The 21,869-nt window shown below is 35.5% G+C and overlaps 1 protein-coding gene across 1 annotated transcript; it reads right to left on the bottom strand.

Annotated features, from left to right (window-relative positions):
- Window positions 1–19,841: 19,841 nt before the first annotated feature.
- On the bottom strand, window positions 19,842–21,386 carry LOC113323111 (serine/threonine-protein kinase UCNL-like). Its single transcript, XM_026571370.1, has one exon. It carries the CDS (start codon window positions 21,249–21,251, stop codon window positions 20,010–20,012), a length of 1,242 nt encoding a protein of 413 aa, XP_026427155.1. The 5' UTR covers window positions 21,252–21,386; the 3' UTR covers window positions 19,842–20,009.
- Window positions 21,387–21,869: the final 483 nt, after the last annotated feature.

Below are 21,869 nucleotides of genomic sequence, written 5' to 3'. Positions count from 1 at the left end.
GAATCGTTTCTAAACATGATAGGGCGGTTATTAATGATGCTTGGCATGATAAGTATGCTAATTGGAGGTGCAAAGCTATGCCAAGAATTTTCTCTGATCATTCCCATCTTTTTGGTTTTGCTTTTGATAGTCCAAGACCAAATAGGGCTCCTTTTAGAATTCAGAAAATATGGCTTTCTCACCCATCTTTTTTGGATTTTGTAAAGGAAATTGGAGTGTCAGGATGGATGGTGCGCCTCCTTTTGTTTTCACGTCTAAGTTGAAGAGACTGAAGGATGCATTGAAGATTTGGAATAGAACTGTGTTTGGGGATGTTCAATTTCGCTTAAAACAAGTGGAATTGAATCTTGATAAGGAGAATGATATTCTGGATCAAAATGTTAGGTGTGAGATGCAATTTTTGAAGGTTGATGATGCAAGGAAAGCTGTTGATGAGGTGCGAACTGAATTGGCAGTTATGCTTAAGCAAAAATCGAGAACTAGTTGGTTAGAAGATGGTGATCAAAATACTCGATTTTTCCACAACACCATTCGAATGAGGAGAAGCCAAAATACAATCTCTGAATTGAATATTTCTACTAACTCTACTTTGTTTTGCAGGATGAAATAAAAGATTACATTATTGATCACTACCGTGCAAAATTCAATGGTGGAGATGTTGATGAGTGCTAAAAAGTGCATATTTCTATATATTTTTCTTGGCATTTAACTCATCCTTTATGCATTAATTCTACATTTTATCCCATATTCTGTATTTTCGTTGTTTTCAAGAATAAATATTTTTCTTAATTAATTTTGCATTTTTAGGTACTAAATAAAGCCTGGTTAACTCACGGAGCGAAAAAGAGCAAAGAAACGGCAAAGACTCTCGCTAGGAGGAAGCGAAGAATGATGTTTGCAAGAGCTGGATCAACGAGAAGTGGGCTTGAAGAGGAAGAATTGTTCTTAAAGAAGATATGGGCTTGGCATACCCAAGGCCCAAAACCCTTACCAAATCCATTTCCATTATCCATACCCATTTCCATGAGAGTCGTCAGATTGGATCCATCTCATCATCCAACGGCCACCTCATCATTGTGCATCAAAATCCGAAGCTCCTGTCAAACACCATAGTACCTAACCCCATCTGGAGTTGTTAGCTTCGTTGTATCTCGCAATCCAACGGTCGCTTAATCCCGTATCCTTGATTCCGTTCGATTCCATCTAGTTTGTTGATCCGTCGCTTTTCAGTCGCTGACATCAAACTTTGATGAGCCCGCCTCACACCGCATCTCCAAATCCATCGACTTCACCCAAACAAGTTCTTCTTCCCCAAATCTTTTTTTCCCAAAAACCTTCTTCTTCCCCCGACAGTTGCAGTCGAGCTCTGCTCCTGCCTCTCTTCCATGTCCACTGCCACCCTCTGCCTCACTACCATCTCCATACCCCGACACCACCTCAATCACCATCACTTTCCCCAACCCTCTAGCCTAGTTGCTTTTTCAAACCCACATCTCTCTGAACCCTAGGTTTGGAGTTGATGAAACAACTCGAGCTAGGGTTGCAGTACATCAATTGGAGCAGGAAGAGCACCAGAGGGACATCAAGAAGCATGGGTTGAAGCCAATTTACACATGGGTATGTCGAATTTGATTTTCCCCAAAAGTTAGGGTTTGCAAATTTAGGGTTTTGTGAAATTAGGGATTTTGTTGTAAGCTATAAAAGGGAAGCTGTAGAGAATGCAAAACTTGTTCTTGGGTCATCCGAGAAACCCCCTAATTGGGTTAATTTGATTTTTCAATCCAATGCATATCTTCTTCTTATCCACTGTTAATGTCTGTTGTGTTAGTGTTCAATGTTTTGTTAATGTTTAAGTTTCAAGTATGTTCTGTCATGTGTAGTTAACTTTCTTGTGCTATTTCATTATGTTCTAAATCACTGGTGCTAAGGTTGAGATGAAACCAATGCCACTGCTAGTTAGTTGAAATCATAGATATTGTTCTTGTTGTGCTAGAACTGTTTAGGATAAATTATCCTTCAGGATTGCTTACTCATCTAAGTGATTGATCTGCGATTAGTTTGTTTTGTGAGAGGACAGCTAATACTAGGATTAGATAATTATCTTAGTGATACTAAACCATCCTCCTGAAACAACCCTTTGATGAGCAGGCTTGAACCTTCACTGCCATCTAGATAGTCAGCAAGCCTAGAAGCTCACTGATATCTACACCAGGGACAAGAGTGATATTGAAATTGAGATTGCCTTAGCATAGGTTATTGGTGGATTCAATACCTTAGTAACATTTGCTCTCTTTTGTTTAGTTACACTTTCTGTCATTAGTTCAGTTACACCAAAACAGCTCAGTTGTGTTTCAACACAACACAAAAATCATTATCTTTTGTCACTGCCTTGCATATAGAATTAGCTAGGAAAACTTCATAACACCCCAAGTCCCTGTGGATTCGACCCGTACTCGTGCACTCACTGCAACAACACCGTGCACTTGCGGTATCACTGTAGGCATCCATTTATTCTCTTATTCTTACACTCTTAAAAGCCTACCAAGTTTTTGGCGCCGCTGCCGGGGACTTGGCTGTGCTGTTTTGAAGATTTCTTAGCCATCTTGCATTTCATTCTAGTCCATTTGCATCATTGCATCATTGTCTGCATCAGCATCTTGCATCTGCATTGCATTCCTGCATCTTAGTGTAACTTGCATAACCATTGCATTTGCATCTTCCCTGTTTCAGTGTAACATTTTTTGCATTATTGCATCATAACTTGCATATTCATCTCTTGTCTTTGCATACTCACTTGCATTCATTACATCTTGTTGTTCTTACTATTTTGTTGTTGTGCCTCACTTTCTTCTTTGAGCTGCAGGTACAACTGAAGTCCTGCTCTGTGCCTTGTGGTGCCTCTGAACTTGTGGTGCTGCTGCTGCTGTGGAGCTGGTGCTGCACTATTGTTGCTAGAACTTGTGCTGCTGTGGTGCTCCTGCTGGTGCCAGGCCAAGTCTCTGCTGCAACCCCTGCTGCCTGGTGCTAAACTGAGCCATTAAAGCCCAACTGGGCTGTAAGCTGCAGAAGGTGAACCAAAGCCCAACTGGGCTTTTGCAACCAAACTGAGCAGCTGGGCTGTGCTTAAGCAAGTAAGCCTAAACCCATTAAGAGAACCCAACCTGTGGGCTTCCATTTTTAATTTGTGGGCTTGTAATAATTTTTTCCATTTTTCTGTTGGGTTTGTAATTAATTTCTTGTGGGCTTGTTTGTTTAATTGCTTGTGGGCTTGTGGTGTTAGATTGATTTGGGCCTGTAGTTTTAAATTAGAAAAACTGAACTTTTGAAAGCCCAACTGGGCCTCAGACCAAACAAGCAACAGTTGGGCTATTTCAAAAGCTACATTGGGCTTCAGTTTGCATACACATTGTGGGCTTAGTTCACCTTCCCTTGGCAAAGCAATTTCTCCCACCAATGTGGGCTTGCTCCCAACACTAAAACCAAAATTCTTGCTCCCAATACTAAAACCAAAATTTTTGCTCCCAATTAAAAACCAAATTTTTCTACCTCTTTAAAACCAAATTTGCTCCCATCAAAACCAAAAGCTCCCAAATGGGCTTTGTCTTCAAAGTCTAAAACCAAAGTTTTCAAAACCAATAAACCAAAGTGTTCTTTTCCCATTAAGTCCAAATTTTCTAAAACCCATTAAAAACCAAATTTCTTTTTCAAACCCGACAAAACCAAATGTTACCCATAAAAACCAAATTTTTCCCAAAAATCCAAACCATTAAAAACCAAATTTTGGGCTTTGTAACATAGTTACTTAGCTTTTGAGCCAAATCATGTCTGGATCTTGGTCTACAGTTGGGGAATACAACAAATCCCTTAGAGAACTTGCGTATGGACATACTCCACGTTATGAACCTTCCATAGACCATGATGTCAATAGTTATAGGAATTATTATGGACATTTTCAAAGTCCCGAGCCTCAATACATGAACCCTAAACTATTCACACATGCATCATTCACCACAACGTGAAAATGAACATTTTGCTAGTGCCTCACTCACACAATCATCACTGATCGATCAATTAGAAGCTCGAATCGCAGCTTTAGAAATGCAATCACATGAGGAATCTGTCACATCTAATTTTCTTAGGCAACCTGAAATCTATGCATGTCCCGCATGTGGTAGTTTAGACCACCCTGTTGAGAATTGTCATATTTTGCATAATTTTAGGCAATCTAGAGAAAATCCAAGGTATGAAATGCCCATAAATTGTGAGAATGGTAGTCATTGGGACCATAATCAATCCTTTGAGGGTTGCGATCAATATTTTGTAAACCCTAATGACCATGCACGCATGTACCATTCACCACAATTTGAACATGAAGAATTTTGTACTCCCATGAATTTAGACTCCACCACAGAAGCTTTAAGACTCAGTAAGCAAAACTTTGATAGATCTACATCACGAATTCATGCATATTTAGATCAGATTTTGCTTCACCTACAAAAGGAGGAAATTCATGAGGAAATGTATGTTGTCCCTAATGAAGTGTCTAGTCCCATTCATGTAAATGATGTTGAATATGAACCTAATTTAGAGGAACATGAATCGACTAATGACACCACCACTGTTAATGAGGACCAATATGCATGCTACCATGATGATGATTATGATGATATGTTAGAAGAACATGAAAATATTGTGGAACCTGTTGGTTCAATAACATATGGCTTCTCGCCCTCGACCTTCATGAATGTTGTTTTTTCTAATACTCATTGTAATTCATATGATTTTGATATTGACATGGGATTCGTACAATTATTCTGCGAAGATGAGCATGACATAGGAATAGTTGAATCTTCTGTAGACACTAATGCTAATATGCATGAAAATATATTTGATGTGTCTGATTCTCTACCTAGGTCACATTGTGATATTTCTCCTGATTTGCCGATGCATGAGAATAAATTTGTTGATGATGTTGATGACTCTGATTGTGATCTTGCCAATTTGTTTGATGATTGTGAGCATGTTGTGACACGTGTAGAAGACTTAGGAGATGTTGATGTGATTAGTAATGATGTGCCTATCGTCCTACATAAGTCACAATCTGATGGCCTTCCACCCAACCTAGATTTGGTTTGTACCCATATTGTCAAACCGACTTTTCTGAGAGTCCCTAATCTAGGTTTGGAACTGTGTGCTTCCCAAGTCCTTTTGGACTATTTTGCATCTAAGTATAATATCTTTGAGGAGCCACAGTTGGAATTAGCATGTTTGCCCGTCCCTAGCACAGTTCACTTTGAGTTAGACCTTGTACATGATGAACCCCCAAAACTGCGAGATTTTGTTTCCAAAATTTTATCCGTTGAAAAATCCAGGTTTGGGGGTAGCTCATTTTTTTCACAGTTTCACTTGCGTTTATTTCCTGTTATATTTGTGTGAAGTTGTTGAAACCTCTACACTTTGTCTTTTGGGTTGATCCTCAACTCTTTAGATTGTTAGTGTATGGTGAATTTTTTATATAATCCAGTAGATAAAATTTTAAAAACCTTTTGTTCCTTTTGTATATATTTTGCTAATCCAATATGATCTCGGCTGACATATGTTGGATTCTTGCCTTGAATAACGGAGTTCTAATATTGCTTTCGCCGAAATCGGGTATTCTCTTTCCTTTTTCTCTACTCAACATGATCCTCTTCATATGTTGTATTATAATTTTGTTCATATTTTGAAACATTGAGGACAATGTTTAGTTTAGGTTTGGGGGTGAAAAGTAGATACTTTGATAATATGCCATAATTGAAAAAGAACTCTTCTTTTTGAAAAAATGAAAAAAAAATCAAAATAAAAAATTAAAATTGAAAAAAACATAAAAATGGAGCTCATTTACCTTGAAATGTTGACTCTTGTGCAAATATGTAATTATTAGGAGTCTTAGTCTAGATATTTAGGCACCCTGATTCTAGCACAATTCACATAGTGATAAGAAATTTGCACGCGCACGATCTACCAATACATGTATAGCCTCATCCTTGAGGTGTTCTATCGGAAGTTTTAGTTGCCAATCACTTTAGAATACTGAACGAAACTTGACTAGCTTGTTCTTTGGTTGGTTGGGATAGAAGGTGGAGGTTACATTAAGAAAGACAACCATCGAATTTAACTGGGTGCATCAAAAAGGGCTACCTCTTGCAAAGTGTCATGTAATTTTTGTTTCCTTTTGTATATGTATCAAAAGTGTTTCCTTATCAAAAAAAAAAAAAAAAATGATGTATATTCAGAAAAAAAAAAAAAAAATGAAAAAATGAAAAAATCAATCAAGTATTTTTCAATTCCATCCTCTCTTGTTCCAAAAATAAAAGAGAGTAGTCAATGTAAATAAGAGTCATGTAAAGAGTCATTTTGTTGTTTCATTGTAATAAGCAAGGAGGGTGTATGCCATTGATGTACAACGCGAGTAATTGTGAAACACCTCCTACTCATTCACTCACAGGATTACGATATTGTTTTACCCTAATTAGATGATGAATAGTTTGGTACTTTAATTGGTCGATTGTCAGCCAAGTAATATTGTTTTCAAGTTTCTTTCTTCAGAAATGTAGATTAGAGTATAGTAGTAAAAACAAATTCGTTCGGAACATTTATATTACTTATGTAAACATAGGGTTTCAATTGTGATTAAAATTAAATTAAACTAAAGCAAGTAAATAATAAGAGTTACCAGAAGTAGGGAATTCTGGTTAGAGATTTCATCTTCTATTTTCTAACATGTTATTAACCGAACAATACTTAACATTCATTTTATCTCAATATTAATTACCTTAAAGTATTCAATTGCAAACTTACTCCGGCAAAACTCTCGTTATCATCAAAGGCTTAAGAACCACTCTCTAAACCATTTTCGCTAAATAACTTGGTATGAAAGTCACTCAAGTTTAACCTGATGAAAGCAATGGTCTCTGTAAGTTGAGATTATTCTAAGCAATCCGGCGCAAGAGCCACACTGGTTTAACCTAGTTTACGCTTCTACACATCGTTGTATGGGAACATCCCGTCGTAAACAACTATATTATGCTACTTGAAAAAGGATTTTTTGACAATTCAAGATCTCAAAACCTAGTTTAGCTACAAATATGAAAACATGCTTATCAAATTATGGGCTTAAACATTCCTAGCATTCAATTAAACATGGTGATATTAATGGTGGAACATAATTTGTATAAAAGAAATATGAACATTTGAGAATGATTACTTCAATTAATAACGTGTTTCCAGACTTCGAACTACATCTTTAATTGATAATAGAGGTTTAGTTCATCATCGATTTCTCGAAATCCATGAAAACTATGCAAGAAATCAAGTAAGTAAATCCTAGAGATTGTTATGATCAATCGCACTCCAAACACTAGCTCCTCGTTCTTTTTGTTGTTGCAGAGTGTTTATACTCTTTCTAAGAATCTAGGAGGTCTTCTTAATAAGATTCCATGCAATCTAGTATTATTGTTTCATTGGGACTAATTTTCCGTAATTTAAAAGTCTATATGCGTCAAAATGGACCACATAAATTTTCCACAGTCGGCATGGTCAATTCCTATGAGCCATGCCGACTTTAGGACCAAAATAGCTCAAATTATTAGTCCCAAAAGTTGCTACTATTGGCATAGTCGATTTCCAATGAACAATGTCGAGTTTAGGGACTTAAATAACCAAATTATAAATCTGATATAATGTCATGGTCGTCATGGTCGCAATCTTGTCGACTTTAGCATTGTAGACACTTATTGCTTGTCTCGCTTGTTTTTTTTTTGATAAAATGGTTTTTGTTTTCTCTCCTTAAACCCTAACAACAAATTCTTTCTACAAACTGCAACATTAACAAGCTTTCATAGCTCAGTTGGTTAGAGCACCCATTTAGTAAGCGAGAGGTTTTGAGTTCAACTCTCAATAAAAGCAATAAAGTTTTTTTTTGCTTTTTAATGCAAATTTTTATTGACTGAGTAACAAAAAAAATATATATTCATAACTTCTTGGTACCACCACGGAATTACCTTATCTTTTGTATTTTAATACAATTTTTTTTTGACGGAGTAAAAAAAATAAAAATATTCATAACTTCTTGGTACGACCACGAAATGACCTCATTCTTTCTGTGTGGATTCGTCTCTTCATTCTCATCAAAATAAGTTTAAGACCTTATGACTTTTGATGTTCATATGATTCTACTTCGATAGTTATTTTGTTTTATGTTTCATTTGCTCTCTTTTTTATCGCATTTTCTTCCAGCTCTAGGTACTTAGATATTTGGAATACTTCACTTCCTAGCTCTCTTATAGCCATTTTCACTCTTCTTGGGTAATTCATCTAATATGAGCTACAAAATAGAAAATATATGTAATATAATGCAATTTACAAGTAAACTAGCAAATAAACGTATGAATTCGATACCAAAATTACGTAGATTATGCACTTATAACCTATTAAATGGATGGTATGGGGTACTTCGATAAAGGCCAAAATGTGGAGATGTGTGAATGAACCGCATTTCACCTCCCATTATAAAGTCGTATTCTTCATGGATAAAAATCAAGCGACAACTAATGCATTTGTGATCCAAGAAAAATTTCAATCTCACTGGTGGAAAATTAGGAAGCTTAGGTGAATTGTTATGGAAACTCCTGGCAGAAATCATATATTCTATAGAATGAAAAATTCTTGGTAATGTGAAGAAAATAGCATTCACAGTAGAGCTGGAATTAAATGAGAAACTCATCACCTTGTCTATAGAATGTGACGTTTCTATCAGGCATGGAAAAGCACCATCGGTCAAGTAATATTCATAAAGGAGACAGATGGCGAATTTCAAAGTTCAAGAATTCAAAATTAGAATATTGGAAACAGAAATAGTCAAATGCAGACTCGTATGGCTCAATGGGGATCTTTTTTTTCCAAAAAACAAACTAGATCAAAAGCTGGACTGGCAGAAGGTCAAACCGTACTCAGATCGTAAATTTTTCGATAAGTTCGAGCAGAAAGCAAACTTGATTCAAGAGAAAATGAGGTGAGGGAATAAACTCATGATGAAAAGGAGAGATAAATATGAAGAATATCATAAGAAATGAGGGAGAAATGGTGAAGCATGTGAGAATATTAACACCCATATACTCCCTCTGTCTTTTTTATCTGTCCTCTATTCTGTTTTGGTCGTCTTTTTTTATCAGTCCGCTTTGTTTATAGACATAGCAAAGACGCACGCGCGATGCAAGTGCCGTTATGTTTCAAGATAATGTGTTACCCTATGCATCTTTTAACATGATATAATATCACATCGTGTAATTTTATAAGACAGTAAGACTTCCTTAGTACCCCAACTTTCAATGACAAACAATTTCATAAGGAATATGTTGTGTACTTTTAGTTCATATTCTGACTATGCTTCATGAACCGTCAACGTAAAGGAATCATAAGAACGCATAATGAAAATCGGGAATTAGGATTGAACAAAGCATAATCATGCTTGGACATTAACGGTATTTGATGATTACTATTGTTCCCCAAGGATGAAGGGTATATACTGATTGTTATTGCATGATAAACTAAATACCGCCAAGTTGAAGGTAGCAAATCAAAGACTCTCAATTCCTTCAAATTAGAGATTTAAAAAAAAATAGAAATCACATGCTTAAATATCGTCGTTTCATAATCATCAACATATATTGCAGAAGTATATATTATGGATAGAAAAATAAAGAATTACATGGTTCAGTCGAAACATATCTATAGTGCATCACGAAGCAAATTCAAAGCGTGTTTCAAAATTCTTTAATTATTTTCCTATTATCTGCGCAACTGCTTATACATCACTAAATACATTTTATGTCTCTTCAACGACAATGAAGCCTAATCGGAAACCAGACGTGGATATCAGACAAGCTTATGTATTCTTCAAGTATGGTTAATCTGAGCCTCCATCTAGGTTGTGTTTCTATAATTTTCAAGTTGACAATAAGAAATTAAATAATTATGCCATGTAACCCTAACATGATATTACCATCCACTCTTGCTTCGATACCTGTGAAGAACAATTGAAAATCAGACATTACTTTTTATACAAACACATGACTTCTTAAAGAATCGAAGCAAAACAGAGCATGATATTCTATGGCATGACTAAATGCAACTCACACAATAACTAAATGCCACCCACATAATCTGTAGTGACCCTTGGTGTTTAGGTGGGTAGACAAAATTTTACTTCTCCTTCATCATCTTCCCCATCCACAGCCGGCAATTAATGTTGAATCATTAATTAATTTCAAGAACAAATCTTACAGCATGAAACTTGTTCATCGTACATTCATAAATCAGAGATTACAATGTTATTTTTACTAAGATTGAATAAAAAATTACTGCAATATCTTTAATTCGTACTATTTCAAAAATCATATATGATAAAACATAGTTTAGAAAAAATCCCTAAACCGAAGTCACAAATTTTGAAGTTCATCGTTCATTTAATCTAAGATGGATATGAATCAAGACTTGGTGATTTTAGATCCCAAATCAACACTTTGATCAGTCAAAATAATTGCAGATATTATTTAAGCTTTACAAACGGACCCTAAATTTTTGTCCAATAAATTCAACGCCTTATGAAAATCATGTATTATTTTATCTATTCGGTGATAAAACCAATTGATTTCCTCTTTCGTTAGTGTTCTCTCCGTTGGAGTAAACTTTTATTCCAAGAACATCTTTGTTTTGGCTTGATCTGTGGAACTCCATGTTTCTCCTTTGAACTCCGACGAAGATGATGAGTGTGTTTCGTTTACCTACATGAATAAGGTTCACAACATTTTAGAAGGGTTGTAATTAACATTAGTGTGGGTTGTATTTAGTCACTGCCTATTCTATTAGGCATTTCAACAAACATCAGAAGTATTATTAAAAAGCATAACAATTCTGAAACTTATGCCAAACACCACAACTTGTCGCATTTTTCAGCGAATGTGGGTCTAAACTACAAATTAAACTTTGTTGTCTTCACGGGTTTATTCTTATTGGATAGAAATATTGTGCAGGTGGTTATTTGTTGGCGTGGTGGAAATACAAACGTACTTACTAACCTTGAAAGTGGCTTAAAATAATTGATGAACCAAAAGACTGCAAATACCCAAATAAGAAGGGTATATTAAGGTAGAGGTAGTTCATATCGATCTCAATCAATTGTTACATCCAGGTGAGGTATCAAATTACATTGCACGTTCTGTGTTTCAAGCATCTTTATGAAATATGACATTGCTAATATACATTGATTTTCATCTCTCGTGATTATGAAACAATATATACAGTAAACTGAGATATCAATTTGATGAATCTAAGTTAAAGATCGATAAGAGTGTCATGTGACCATCAATTGAACTCCTTAAGCATGTGTATGTATATTCTAATTCATCCCGTAACCAATGAGTAGTATGCCAATTAAGGGGATTGTTTATTGTTGGTCCTAAATTATTTGCAGGTAGCTAGAGTTTGGAGTAAAGATTTTGTGGGTACACCTCTTGTAAACCCTCCTGCGACTATAATTCCGCCACTAGGGTCACCTAGGGGTTTAAAGGCTTTTTATATATGCCAAATATAGTCGTAATTCCTTCCAAAGTGAGTTAGGATTTTTATTTCATTTTTAGTTTTGCTCGACGATTAGCAATATGTATGTTCGGGGGTAATTGATGAGTGTGTAAACACGTCATTTTCACGTCTTGATTTACATTTATATATGAAAAAGCGGGTATAACAACCACACCCGATAATTCGTTCGGCAATTTGTATGGACTAAACTCCAATGTAATTCTGAGAGCACCAACTTAAAAGTGAGACTCAATCAAGAATTGTATCAAAGAGTTTTTATCTCTTTCTAAATACAATCAGCAAACCAAACAGATAAGAATCGGCGAGCCTGATTGAAATGAAAAATAACTTGGACGGTAACAAAGACCAATGCCCAAGTGTCAATCAAGTTCTATCCAAAAAACAAGGTCGTATTTATCAACTGATTGAACTACTCCCAACCTGTGATATTTCAATTACATAAACAAATATAATGCGGAAAAGAAATAACATAGACACCAGAAATTTTGTTAACGAGGAAACCACAAATGCAGAAAACCCCCGGGACCTAGTCCATATTTGAACACCACACTGTATTAAGCCGCTACAGACTCTAGCCTATAACAAGTTAACTTCAAACTGGAATGTAGTTGATCCCTAACCAAGTCTCACACTGATTAAGGTACAGTCGTGTTCCTGATGCCTATAGAACCACGCCGGATTCTGCGCACTTGATTCCCTTAATTGATCTCGCCCACAGCTAAAAGTTGCTACGACCCAAAGTCGAAGACTTATAAAAAAATTTGTCTTCCACATATACGTCTATTCTTTATTCGGTTTTTGTTCCGTTTTTTGATAAAATCAGGGTGAATAGGAACCAACTAATAATCCGGTGTTATACTCCCGAAGACCAGCCTAGAAATATTAGTCACCTCACAATAACCAAACTGATTAACATTAAAAGTTATTGCGGAATCACAAAAGTCTGAGATGAATAACTTTTGTGATTACTTTTTATATCTTACCTATCGGAGATAAATCTCGAGTAAATCTTAGAGAAAATAAAACTCAATACGATAGAACAAGTAAGATCAGAATACACAACTATAGAGAAAATAGTTGGATATGGCTTCACGAATCCCAAATGAAGTCTTCAAGTCGTTAACCTAATAATGGTTTTGGAAAAACCTAGGTTAAAGGAGAATCGACTCTAGTTTGCAACTAGGACACAGGAAAGTGCCGGGATTAGGTTTTCCAGTTGCTAGAGTTCTCCCTTATATATTCTTTCAAATCAGGGTTTCTTTCAACCAAAGATAAGATATATTAGTAACAAAGCATTCAATATTCACTGTTATATGAACTCCTGATTTAAGATACAAGCTAAGTCTGCTTACAAATAAAGCAATCAATCTCCACCGTTAGATGGTCTTAGCTTGTTACACACAAAAGAAATATACTTATATTTAGATATGGGTTACCGTACCTAAACGTGTATATTGAGTTGGCTCAATAACAGTTAACCGAAGTTAGCCATATGAACACTTTTGTCTTTACCATAATCATCTAACACTTCTAGATCAAATGTGAAGATCAATCAATCATGAAAGATAATCAAATAATTCGAATCTTGTTTCAAATAGAGTTATTCAATTGTTCACTATCTCATGGAAATATATATGAACAAATTGAATCGAAATCAATTTGATTCGTAATCGTACAAAGTACTTATACAAGAATCAATTCATAAACATTAAGCCACGGTTTGCAAAGATTGTATTCCTTAAATCATAAATGTTTTAGTTCATGAGTATGAGAATCATACATAACCGGTTTTAGAACTTCACCACTGTGTTTGCAGACCAGCTACGCGAACAGCAGGTCTGGACCTTGGCCTAGTCAATCCGTTCGCAAACCCGGTTCGCGAACAACCGTTACGGACCCAGCTCAGGTAAACCCGTTCGCGTACTAGGTATGCAAAAATGAGTTCTGGACCTTCTCAGGTAAATCCGTTCGCATACTAGGTACGCAAACAAGAGTTCCGGACCTGAATCATCGCAATACCGTGTTGTATCCAGACATGGGTAATCGTTCTAAACTCTCATTTCAATCACTGAAACATCCTTGGAAGACGACAATGGTAGTCTCACATATACCATTATCTTCAAGTAATTTTCAAGTGATCTAATGATCAATACGAAACTTCCTAAGCTAACATCAAATGGCTGTCTCACACAAATCATATAAGATGTTGAAGGTAATTTTCACATGATCATATTTTGACTTAATATTTAGTTTCCAACAAATAGATTGTTTCCAACTAAACTCGTCAAGAATATGATGAACACATCTAAAGCAAAAAGCTTCCAACATATATTTCGAGAAATAGATAAACGAGATAAACTCGGCTCGAAATATCAAGTGTGTGTAATGTAAAAGTCTATATAGCTATATGACTTAGTCTCATTAGAAGATAAAATATAATAGACTTCTGAGTGATAGATAAGTTTTAGTCTCCATATACCTTTTGTTGATGAAGTTCCTCCAAGCTCATCAGTAGATCTACGTCTTCAATTGGTGAAAGGCATGAAGTTTAAAGCTCAACTACACATTCTATCCTAATCCGAGACATAGATATAAGTAGACTAGAAATCAAGTATATAGTTTTGATCAACTAAACTTGACAAACAAGATTGAGATAGAAACGCTTGCGAGTTCGACCGAGCAATGCTCTAACAATTTAGTTCTTTATTTTGTACATATTTATTGGTTTTTGTTTAGTTTTGCAGTTTTTAGAAAATAAAGCTCGATGAACTAAAATGTGAATTTCTGGCCGCAAATGGAGGAAATGAAGTGATTTATGATTAAATGGGGTAAGCCAATAGAAATAACGTGGAGAATTATTTCATTGGTCCAATTATTTGGATATAAGAGTGTAGTAAACATTTCAAGGCGTGTGAAGAAAGTGTGGAGCCCGTTTATTTATAACTATAGCTAATTATGTCGACATCATTTGGAGGATTAATATAACATCTTCTACCTATGGAAAGAAAGAAGAGACAATCTCATAAATAAAGAAAAAAATGAAGACATTAGTTGGAAATCCACATAAATCACATAAATTTTATATTATACCAATTAAAAGAGAATATTGTGGGCATATTTGGTAGACTTGTGTATATAGATAATGGTGGAAGAAGATGGAAAAAGGGGTGAATATTCAAATGCCGGTAGCTAGTACCGAGAGCTATAGTTTTAAGATTTTCCCATCTTTTATTTCTCTTCTCCTTTTTATTCTTTGTAATAATGGAGTGTTAACCCTCTTCACTGGGGTTGAAGATGAAACCATCTCTAATATGTAATAGACTCGAGTGCTCTCTATAATAAATATTCTCTGAGGTTTGATTGTTTATAAATTTCTCTTTATTAATAGCTTTGTTCTTTATTGGTTCTGAATAATCTCCGATTATTGATCTTTTATAAGCAAAGGAAGTTATACTGTTTTGGTATAACATAACTTGTAATATTAATTTTTAATTGTTATATTATCCCAGATGTATCGGTTTGGTCTCGATAGTCTTGAGTTATCATATGGATATTTTATAGAGATTACATGAGTAGTTTACGTAATTAAATCGGTGGAATCCAAAAATCCAAGTTCTCTTTAGTTTGGATATTTATTTACTTATTTCATTAGTTTTAATGTATTTTCATTTATTATTATTTTATCTTATAGTTTAATTGAAAATTAAGTAACAATTATTTAGTGTCCGGGAATAACCCGTGTCTGCATAGTACTGTCCAATGGATACCATGCTCTTGCAGTCTACGATTAAAATGTCTTATTAGTTGACACGGTTCGTGAATCGTGTTCCCCAACTGTTAGTCTCGAACACCAATATTAAAAATTCAGATCACCATGGTTCTTGAGTTGTCCTGTTATGAACTTGCAGTTTGCGAACTGGTTTGCCAACCTTCCGTATATTTCAGAAACTCGGATATCTATGGTTTGGGAGAAGGTTGGTAAACCTACCCTGATCCGAAATAACAAAAGTTTTGTATTTTCTCATGATGTTTGAAACATTCCAAAATGATAGAATCATTGCTTGGGCAATTTTCAAATGATTCACTAATTAATTCTTGAACAAATAAATTGCTTCGAACTAATATTATTAAGGATCTTTTAACATCCAATGTTTGAATCATATTTCAAGATGTTTAGCAAGACAAACTTGACTTGAAATTTCAACTTTGCAATAAATCTACTAGAAGTCATACGACATAGTCTCATAAGATAGAATGTAAGATAGTGAGTAAAATAGAATGGTTCAGTCTTCACATACCTTATTGATGAAGTTATTCAAATGTCTTCATCGATCTTCAGTCTTTGAGGGTGATGTATGATACTAAACTACCGAATCCTAACCTCGTCCGAGACTTGACTTAATAGACTAGAATCAAGATATAGTTTTATTCAACTATGTTGACAAAAAGCTTGAGCTCTAACAATAAACATATCTCTCATATCTATATTGGTAAAGTATATGTTGTATGCTAACCAATATTAGTTGTCATCCAAGAGATATTTTGGTACATATGTTGGATTACAAGTCGAGAGAAAACAAAATCGAAAATATACATTTATTGCAAATCTTTGGGATTTTCGGATTTGATAATTCCTTGTTATCCAAATAGGCTTGGTCTTTATAAATAGTGGAGCTTGTATTCTTACAAACTCATCCCTTGAAAACGCTACTTAATTGTTGGTGTGGGAAACCCACTGGAGTATTCTTAAAATACTCATTCGAGACGAGAGTATCCTAACTAGAAGAAATCTCTCATGTGTGCCTCATTAAAGACTTATGTGGATCAAAGAAGCTCTAGTAGTACTGTTTGTGAGAAACTGAGAAATCGTATTGTTATTTAGTTTACAATTATTGATTTGATTGATTAACGGTAAAGTTGAACCTTGATAGATCTAGTTTGTTTATTCTGTGATATTTCTCTTCTGATATAAGGTCACTCGAACTAGTTCAAGGATCAACGATTTCAGATTTGCTTTACTGTATCTAGATTTGAAGATAGGACTTTTGATTATCCATTATTAACAGACTTTATTCTGTGTGTCATCGATTATTAGTGGAATCAAGTTGTTTGTGCAAGCGTTTTGAAGACTGAGTATTAAAGATTTAAACATTGCTTTTTGGTATTTTGATCTTTATGATACTTCGTGCATACTTTATTGACTGGGATCGACAAGCTTGTTTATCTCGTATATACTTCTTAAGAGAGTCGTATAGATCATTAATTTATCTTTGTGTTTCTATTTAAGATATACTTTGTAGTTTGTAACTAAGATTGATTATTTCGGTAATCTTGATCTTAGTTGATCTAACCGATACAAAGGAGTTTATATTGATTAAACGGAAGAACCTTTGTACTCAACTACATCTCTGATTAACTTATTGATCTGAGAGAATTGTAGAATGGTTACTGAAACAGATTAGTCTTTTATTGTTTCAAAATACGATTCAAATAAGTTGAGAGGTTGAAGTATTCACAGTAGGTGAAGCGATTTAAGATAATGGATTCTATATTAGGATTCATATGCACAAACCATATTGACTGTAGGCGTAGGGATACCGAAGAAATTGAATAACCCGGAGTTAGTTTACTTGGTTTCAGCTATACGAAGTTGTAGTAGTATTTGTATAACAACTTTAAGAGTATCCAGAACTTGACCAAGCCCGGGGGTTTTCTTCCTTGCAGTTTTCCTCGCTGACAAAATCTTGTGTATTGTGTGATTTACTTTACTTCCTCATTTATATTTGTAATGGCCCGTCCTTCCACCGATACTGTCCCCACTTAGCCATTGTGGTTATTCAGCAGTGTGGGGTTTTCAACAAGCATTTCTGCGGTAATCCAGCAGTAGCTTCCCGGGAGGTCACCCATCCTTGGATTGCTCCCACCCGAACACGCTTAACTGCAGAGTTTTCTGCCAACTCTGGAGCCAATTGTGCTGAAAAGGCCTTAGTGTTAGGAAAGGAAAAAACCATTACTTATATTCCATTCGGCCAACCACTGCCGAATATCGGTGTATTACAATATTGCTTCGTATTTATAGTTAAAGTTAATATGTTTGTACGTTAATCAAACAATTGGTTTGATCCCGTAGATTGATTCGGTTATACCAAACGTATATATTGTTTAAGTAATCTCCATGACAGTTCTTGTTTGTAATAGATTACACCAGTTGAGTCTTGTATAGGTTGATACCGAAAAGAATGTGGTGTACTTGGTACCCACGCTATTTCACATAATGAAGACGAGATGACGGGAACCTATCTACTTGAGGGGCAACCTATTTAATTTTTCTTTTTCTTTTTTGTTGTTCGATAAAGATAAATTTATCAGAAAATAAAAGAATTTTAAAGAGGCACCCAAGTAACGAAGCAAAAACCCTGAAAAGGAATATACTAAGCCAAACTAGGAAAAAACCCCAAAAAGGAGAAAAGACAATTAACGAGGGTTAAAAAATAACCCTTCGCGCTTAGAATTATCACAATATAAATACCAGCAATGACTGGATATAAAGCTACTCATCTAAATATCATAAGCGTTATATCATTGATCAGATCTTTGACTTCGCGTCCTTTGTTACTGAGAGTACAATAGTTACACTTAACCATAGGACCCTGAAAGTTGCAGCATAAAAACGCTTTCCGATTTTCTTACCAAGATGCTACCCAATTGATAATAAAATCCTCAACAAATACTGAAAGAGTAACCAGTCTGGTAGCGACATTTTCCAAAATAAAACCAAAACTTCCTCGAACAAAAACAATTTAGGAATACATGGCCATTAGACTCAATATTATACCTGTAAAGACAACAAAAGTTCACTATAATAATGTTACTTACAGTGATAAGAGCTGAATGAGGAGATTGTCTAACGTAGGAAGCATGCAAGTGCCAAAATCTGAACTGCCATAAAAAGAATCCAACTTTGTGAGGACAATCCTTAGATCAGACCAACTCGTGAAGGAAAGGTGTAGATGTAGCATTAGCAAACTTTGTTATAAGCAAAGTTAACGAAAAAAAGCTTCACACTTATAACCAACCCAAACCAAACATTCTTCTTCTTCTTCAGAATATAATTGATTAAAATCGAGCATTGAAATGTCCATTATTTCAACATCAATAAATCTTCTATGAGTTAGTCCAAAATCCAAGAGAAACTAACAAACTTCGCACAATATGTTTCCTCAATCGAAATGTTTTTGGGAATACTTAACATAAAAATCAGGACTCAAAAAATCCGAACACTGGTAGCGTTCCATTTGTATTCTCATGAACGAATTTTGTTTTCTCCTTGATCATATTTTCTAGTAATATAACCAACACACCGAGAAAAGGAAAAGAAATAAGAAAAAACTTCAATTTTCTCCGGGTTCTATTTTTTTTTATCTTTAGGTTGTAACTAATTTCACTGTAGTTAGATTTTTTTTCACAATCAACAAATTTCAATTCATTCAAGTCAAAATAGTGATTACATGTTCGCTTACAAGATTAACAAAAACATCAAGATAATCAAAACCGTAATACAAATAAGGACATCAACTAAAAGTAGATCGCGAAGAGAAAGAGCGATAAACCGTAGAGATACCCAATTTTTGATTATGTACAAGGGAAAAATGATGCTATAATCCGGAAATAATTCCGACCATTTGATTTGATTGTATTCTTATATGATAAGAGATGCTCCTGAAAGGAAGGAGTGTGAACCGTTGATGTTTTTGAATCGAGAGAAGCAAGCCACGAACCAACCATCAAAGATTGAAGAACTCGCCCCACAACGACGAAGAAAAATCTCCAAAACGACGAAGAAAAACGTCGAAAAACACAAAAAAAAGACGTGGATTCATCTTATTCGATAAATATTACCTAAAACTAGAAAAGAAAAAGAAATCTTGCTCGGATTTGGTCTTTTTAGACCAGATCTGAGCAAGCAAAAAAAAAACTTTTGAATTTTTTTTTTTCTGAGAAGGGAGGAGAAAAGGAGAAAAGGAAGAAAGAGTCTTCACTGTAGTTAGATTCAATAGGGCCAATGCCTACTTTTGAAAAGCAAAACAAGTCAAAGAAACTTGAGTGACTTTAAGCTAACTAGTTTGACTCACTGACATCTTAATCATATGCTAGTTGTATCAAAAACTTGTTGTACAAAATTTCCCAATGGAAAAATAGAGTTAGAAACTTAAAGATTTATTTTATTTCGTATAATTTGTCAACCTCTTAAGTTTGAATACTGCACGTTGTCACAAACTTATTGATATGATTTCCCTATATACAACAATCAGCTTACATTTTAAACTACTAAAAGCTCCCCTAAAATGACTACCTAAAGTAAGTTAGAATTAGAATTCCTCAAACGACACATTTCTCCGACAATGTTCGGATAACGGAGAACTGAACGTGGAGCTTGACGGCCTTGGTGGAATTGGCGTTGTGTGTTTTCTCAGATTGTGGAAATAATCCTTAACGTTGACTCCACTTGACTTTATTCTTTCCTGAACGGTTTCTTCTTCCTCTACCATCGTAAGAAAGGGTGGTCGTGAAACTTCTGTTAATAAATCCCATCTCAGCCCACTAAAAAAGACATGTTCTTTAATCTCAGCTGCACCCCTTTTATGACCTAATCTCTTCCTTGGATCTTTCTCTAATAATCGTTGGACTAAATCTGTCAAAGCCGTCTTCTTCCCAATGAATTCCGGTGACTTCATCACAACATTACGAAACGTTTCTTTCCGATTTTTACCACGAAACGGCGTTTCCCCATACATCATTTCGTATATCAAAATGCCCAGGGCCCACCAGTCGACTGCAAATTCATGTCCATCGCCGCGTACAACCTCAGGAGAAACATACTCTTCCGTTCCGACAAACGAGTTAGATCGCTCACCATTTGAGAAACTTGGTCTTTTCCGGCTCACTGGCGAAACCCGTGCCGACTTAGCTTTAGGTAAGCCTTTCTCAGCGACGACCAACATAAATCGTGATAGACTCCGACGATGTTTCCGACGAGTTACCGGTTTTGCAGTAGGAATCTCTGGTGGCTTTGTCGTTTTAGATGAAATTGGTGTCAGAACCCGAGAAAGATCAAAATCTGTAAGGGTGACGTGACCCGAATACTGAATAAGAATGTTTTCTGGTTTCAAATCACGATATACGATATTCATACGATGTAGAGACTCAAGAGCACATACGATTTCAGCTATATAGAAACGTATAGAAGTTGGTGAAAAAATTTGATCCGTCTGACGGTAACGAAGAATGTTAAGATCACCTCCATGACAATAAGGAACTGCCCAAGCTAAGAATTCATCTGTTTCTAAGGTTCCTAATAAAGTAGGAAGGAAAGGATCAGATAGACGAGAAAGTACCGTCATTTCCCATCGAGCACGCCGGTCAGCATCGAATTTTGAATGGAATGTTGATTTCTCGACTACTTTTAGAGCAAATGGAGAACGAGCAGATGGATCATTTAGAAGATCGACGACCAACAAAACCGTCCCCATAGCTCCTTTACCCAGAACTCTGACTACAGTAAGATTTCCTAGGTCGAGTTTCACCATTGATTTCGTGGTCTCCGTCGCCATTAGAGAGACAGCCCAAATTTAGAGAGAAGGAGAGAAATGGAGAAGATGAGTAATGAGAGATTTTCGTATCTAGTTTTGGGGTTTATATATTCTCAATGGAGCTTTACTTTTGTACAGCTAGGAGTACGGTAATTATCCAACTTCTTGTTTGTGACACGTGAGATTGTGACTCTAATCTGCACTAACCTTAAAGCCTGATCAACATTAATGGGCCATCCCACTATCTGTAATTGAGTTGTTCTTGAAAGTAGATGTGTCTTTCTAATCTACTAGGTAAAAAGCAGAATATTATAGACCCTTTATTGTCCCTTAATGTTCCCTTTAAACTAGTTCAACCTTGCTTTACCGCCTCACATGACCCATAATTTTGCGTAAAAAATGAATCTCCACTATAGAATGAACGGTCAACGTCGACTATCAGGATTGACTTCCAAGTTTCCGATCATTAGATAGGGTCGGCAGTATTATTATCAAGTCTGAGGTGTTGTTCTTCATGAGTTGGGTGGAGGTGAGTTGGTAAGGAGAATATAGCGAGCCGAGCTAGCTAGAAAAGGGAATCTTAAAGTACGCTTTATCATGCACACGAATACGGGGTGTTAAGAAGAATAAGACAGGTAA

This window comes from Papaver somniferum, chromosome 11 (genome assembly GCF_003573695.1).
Source record: "Papaver somniferum cultivar HN1 chromosome 11, ASM357369v1, whole genome shotgun sequence".
Lineage (NCBI taxonomy): Eukaryota > Viridiplantae > Streptophyta > Magnoliopsida > Ranunculales > Papaveraceae > Papaver > Papaver somniferum.
The sequence above is the reverse complement of the archived record's forward strand: the minus strand, read 5'-3'. Positions and strand labels throughout refer to the sequence as shown.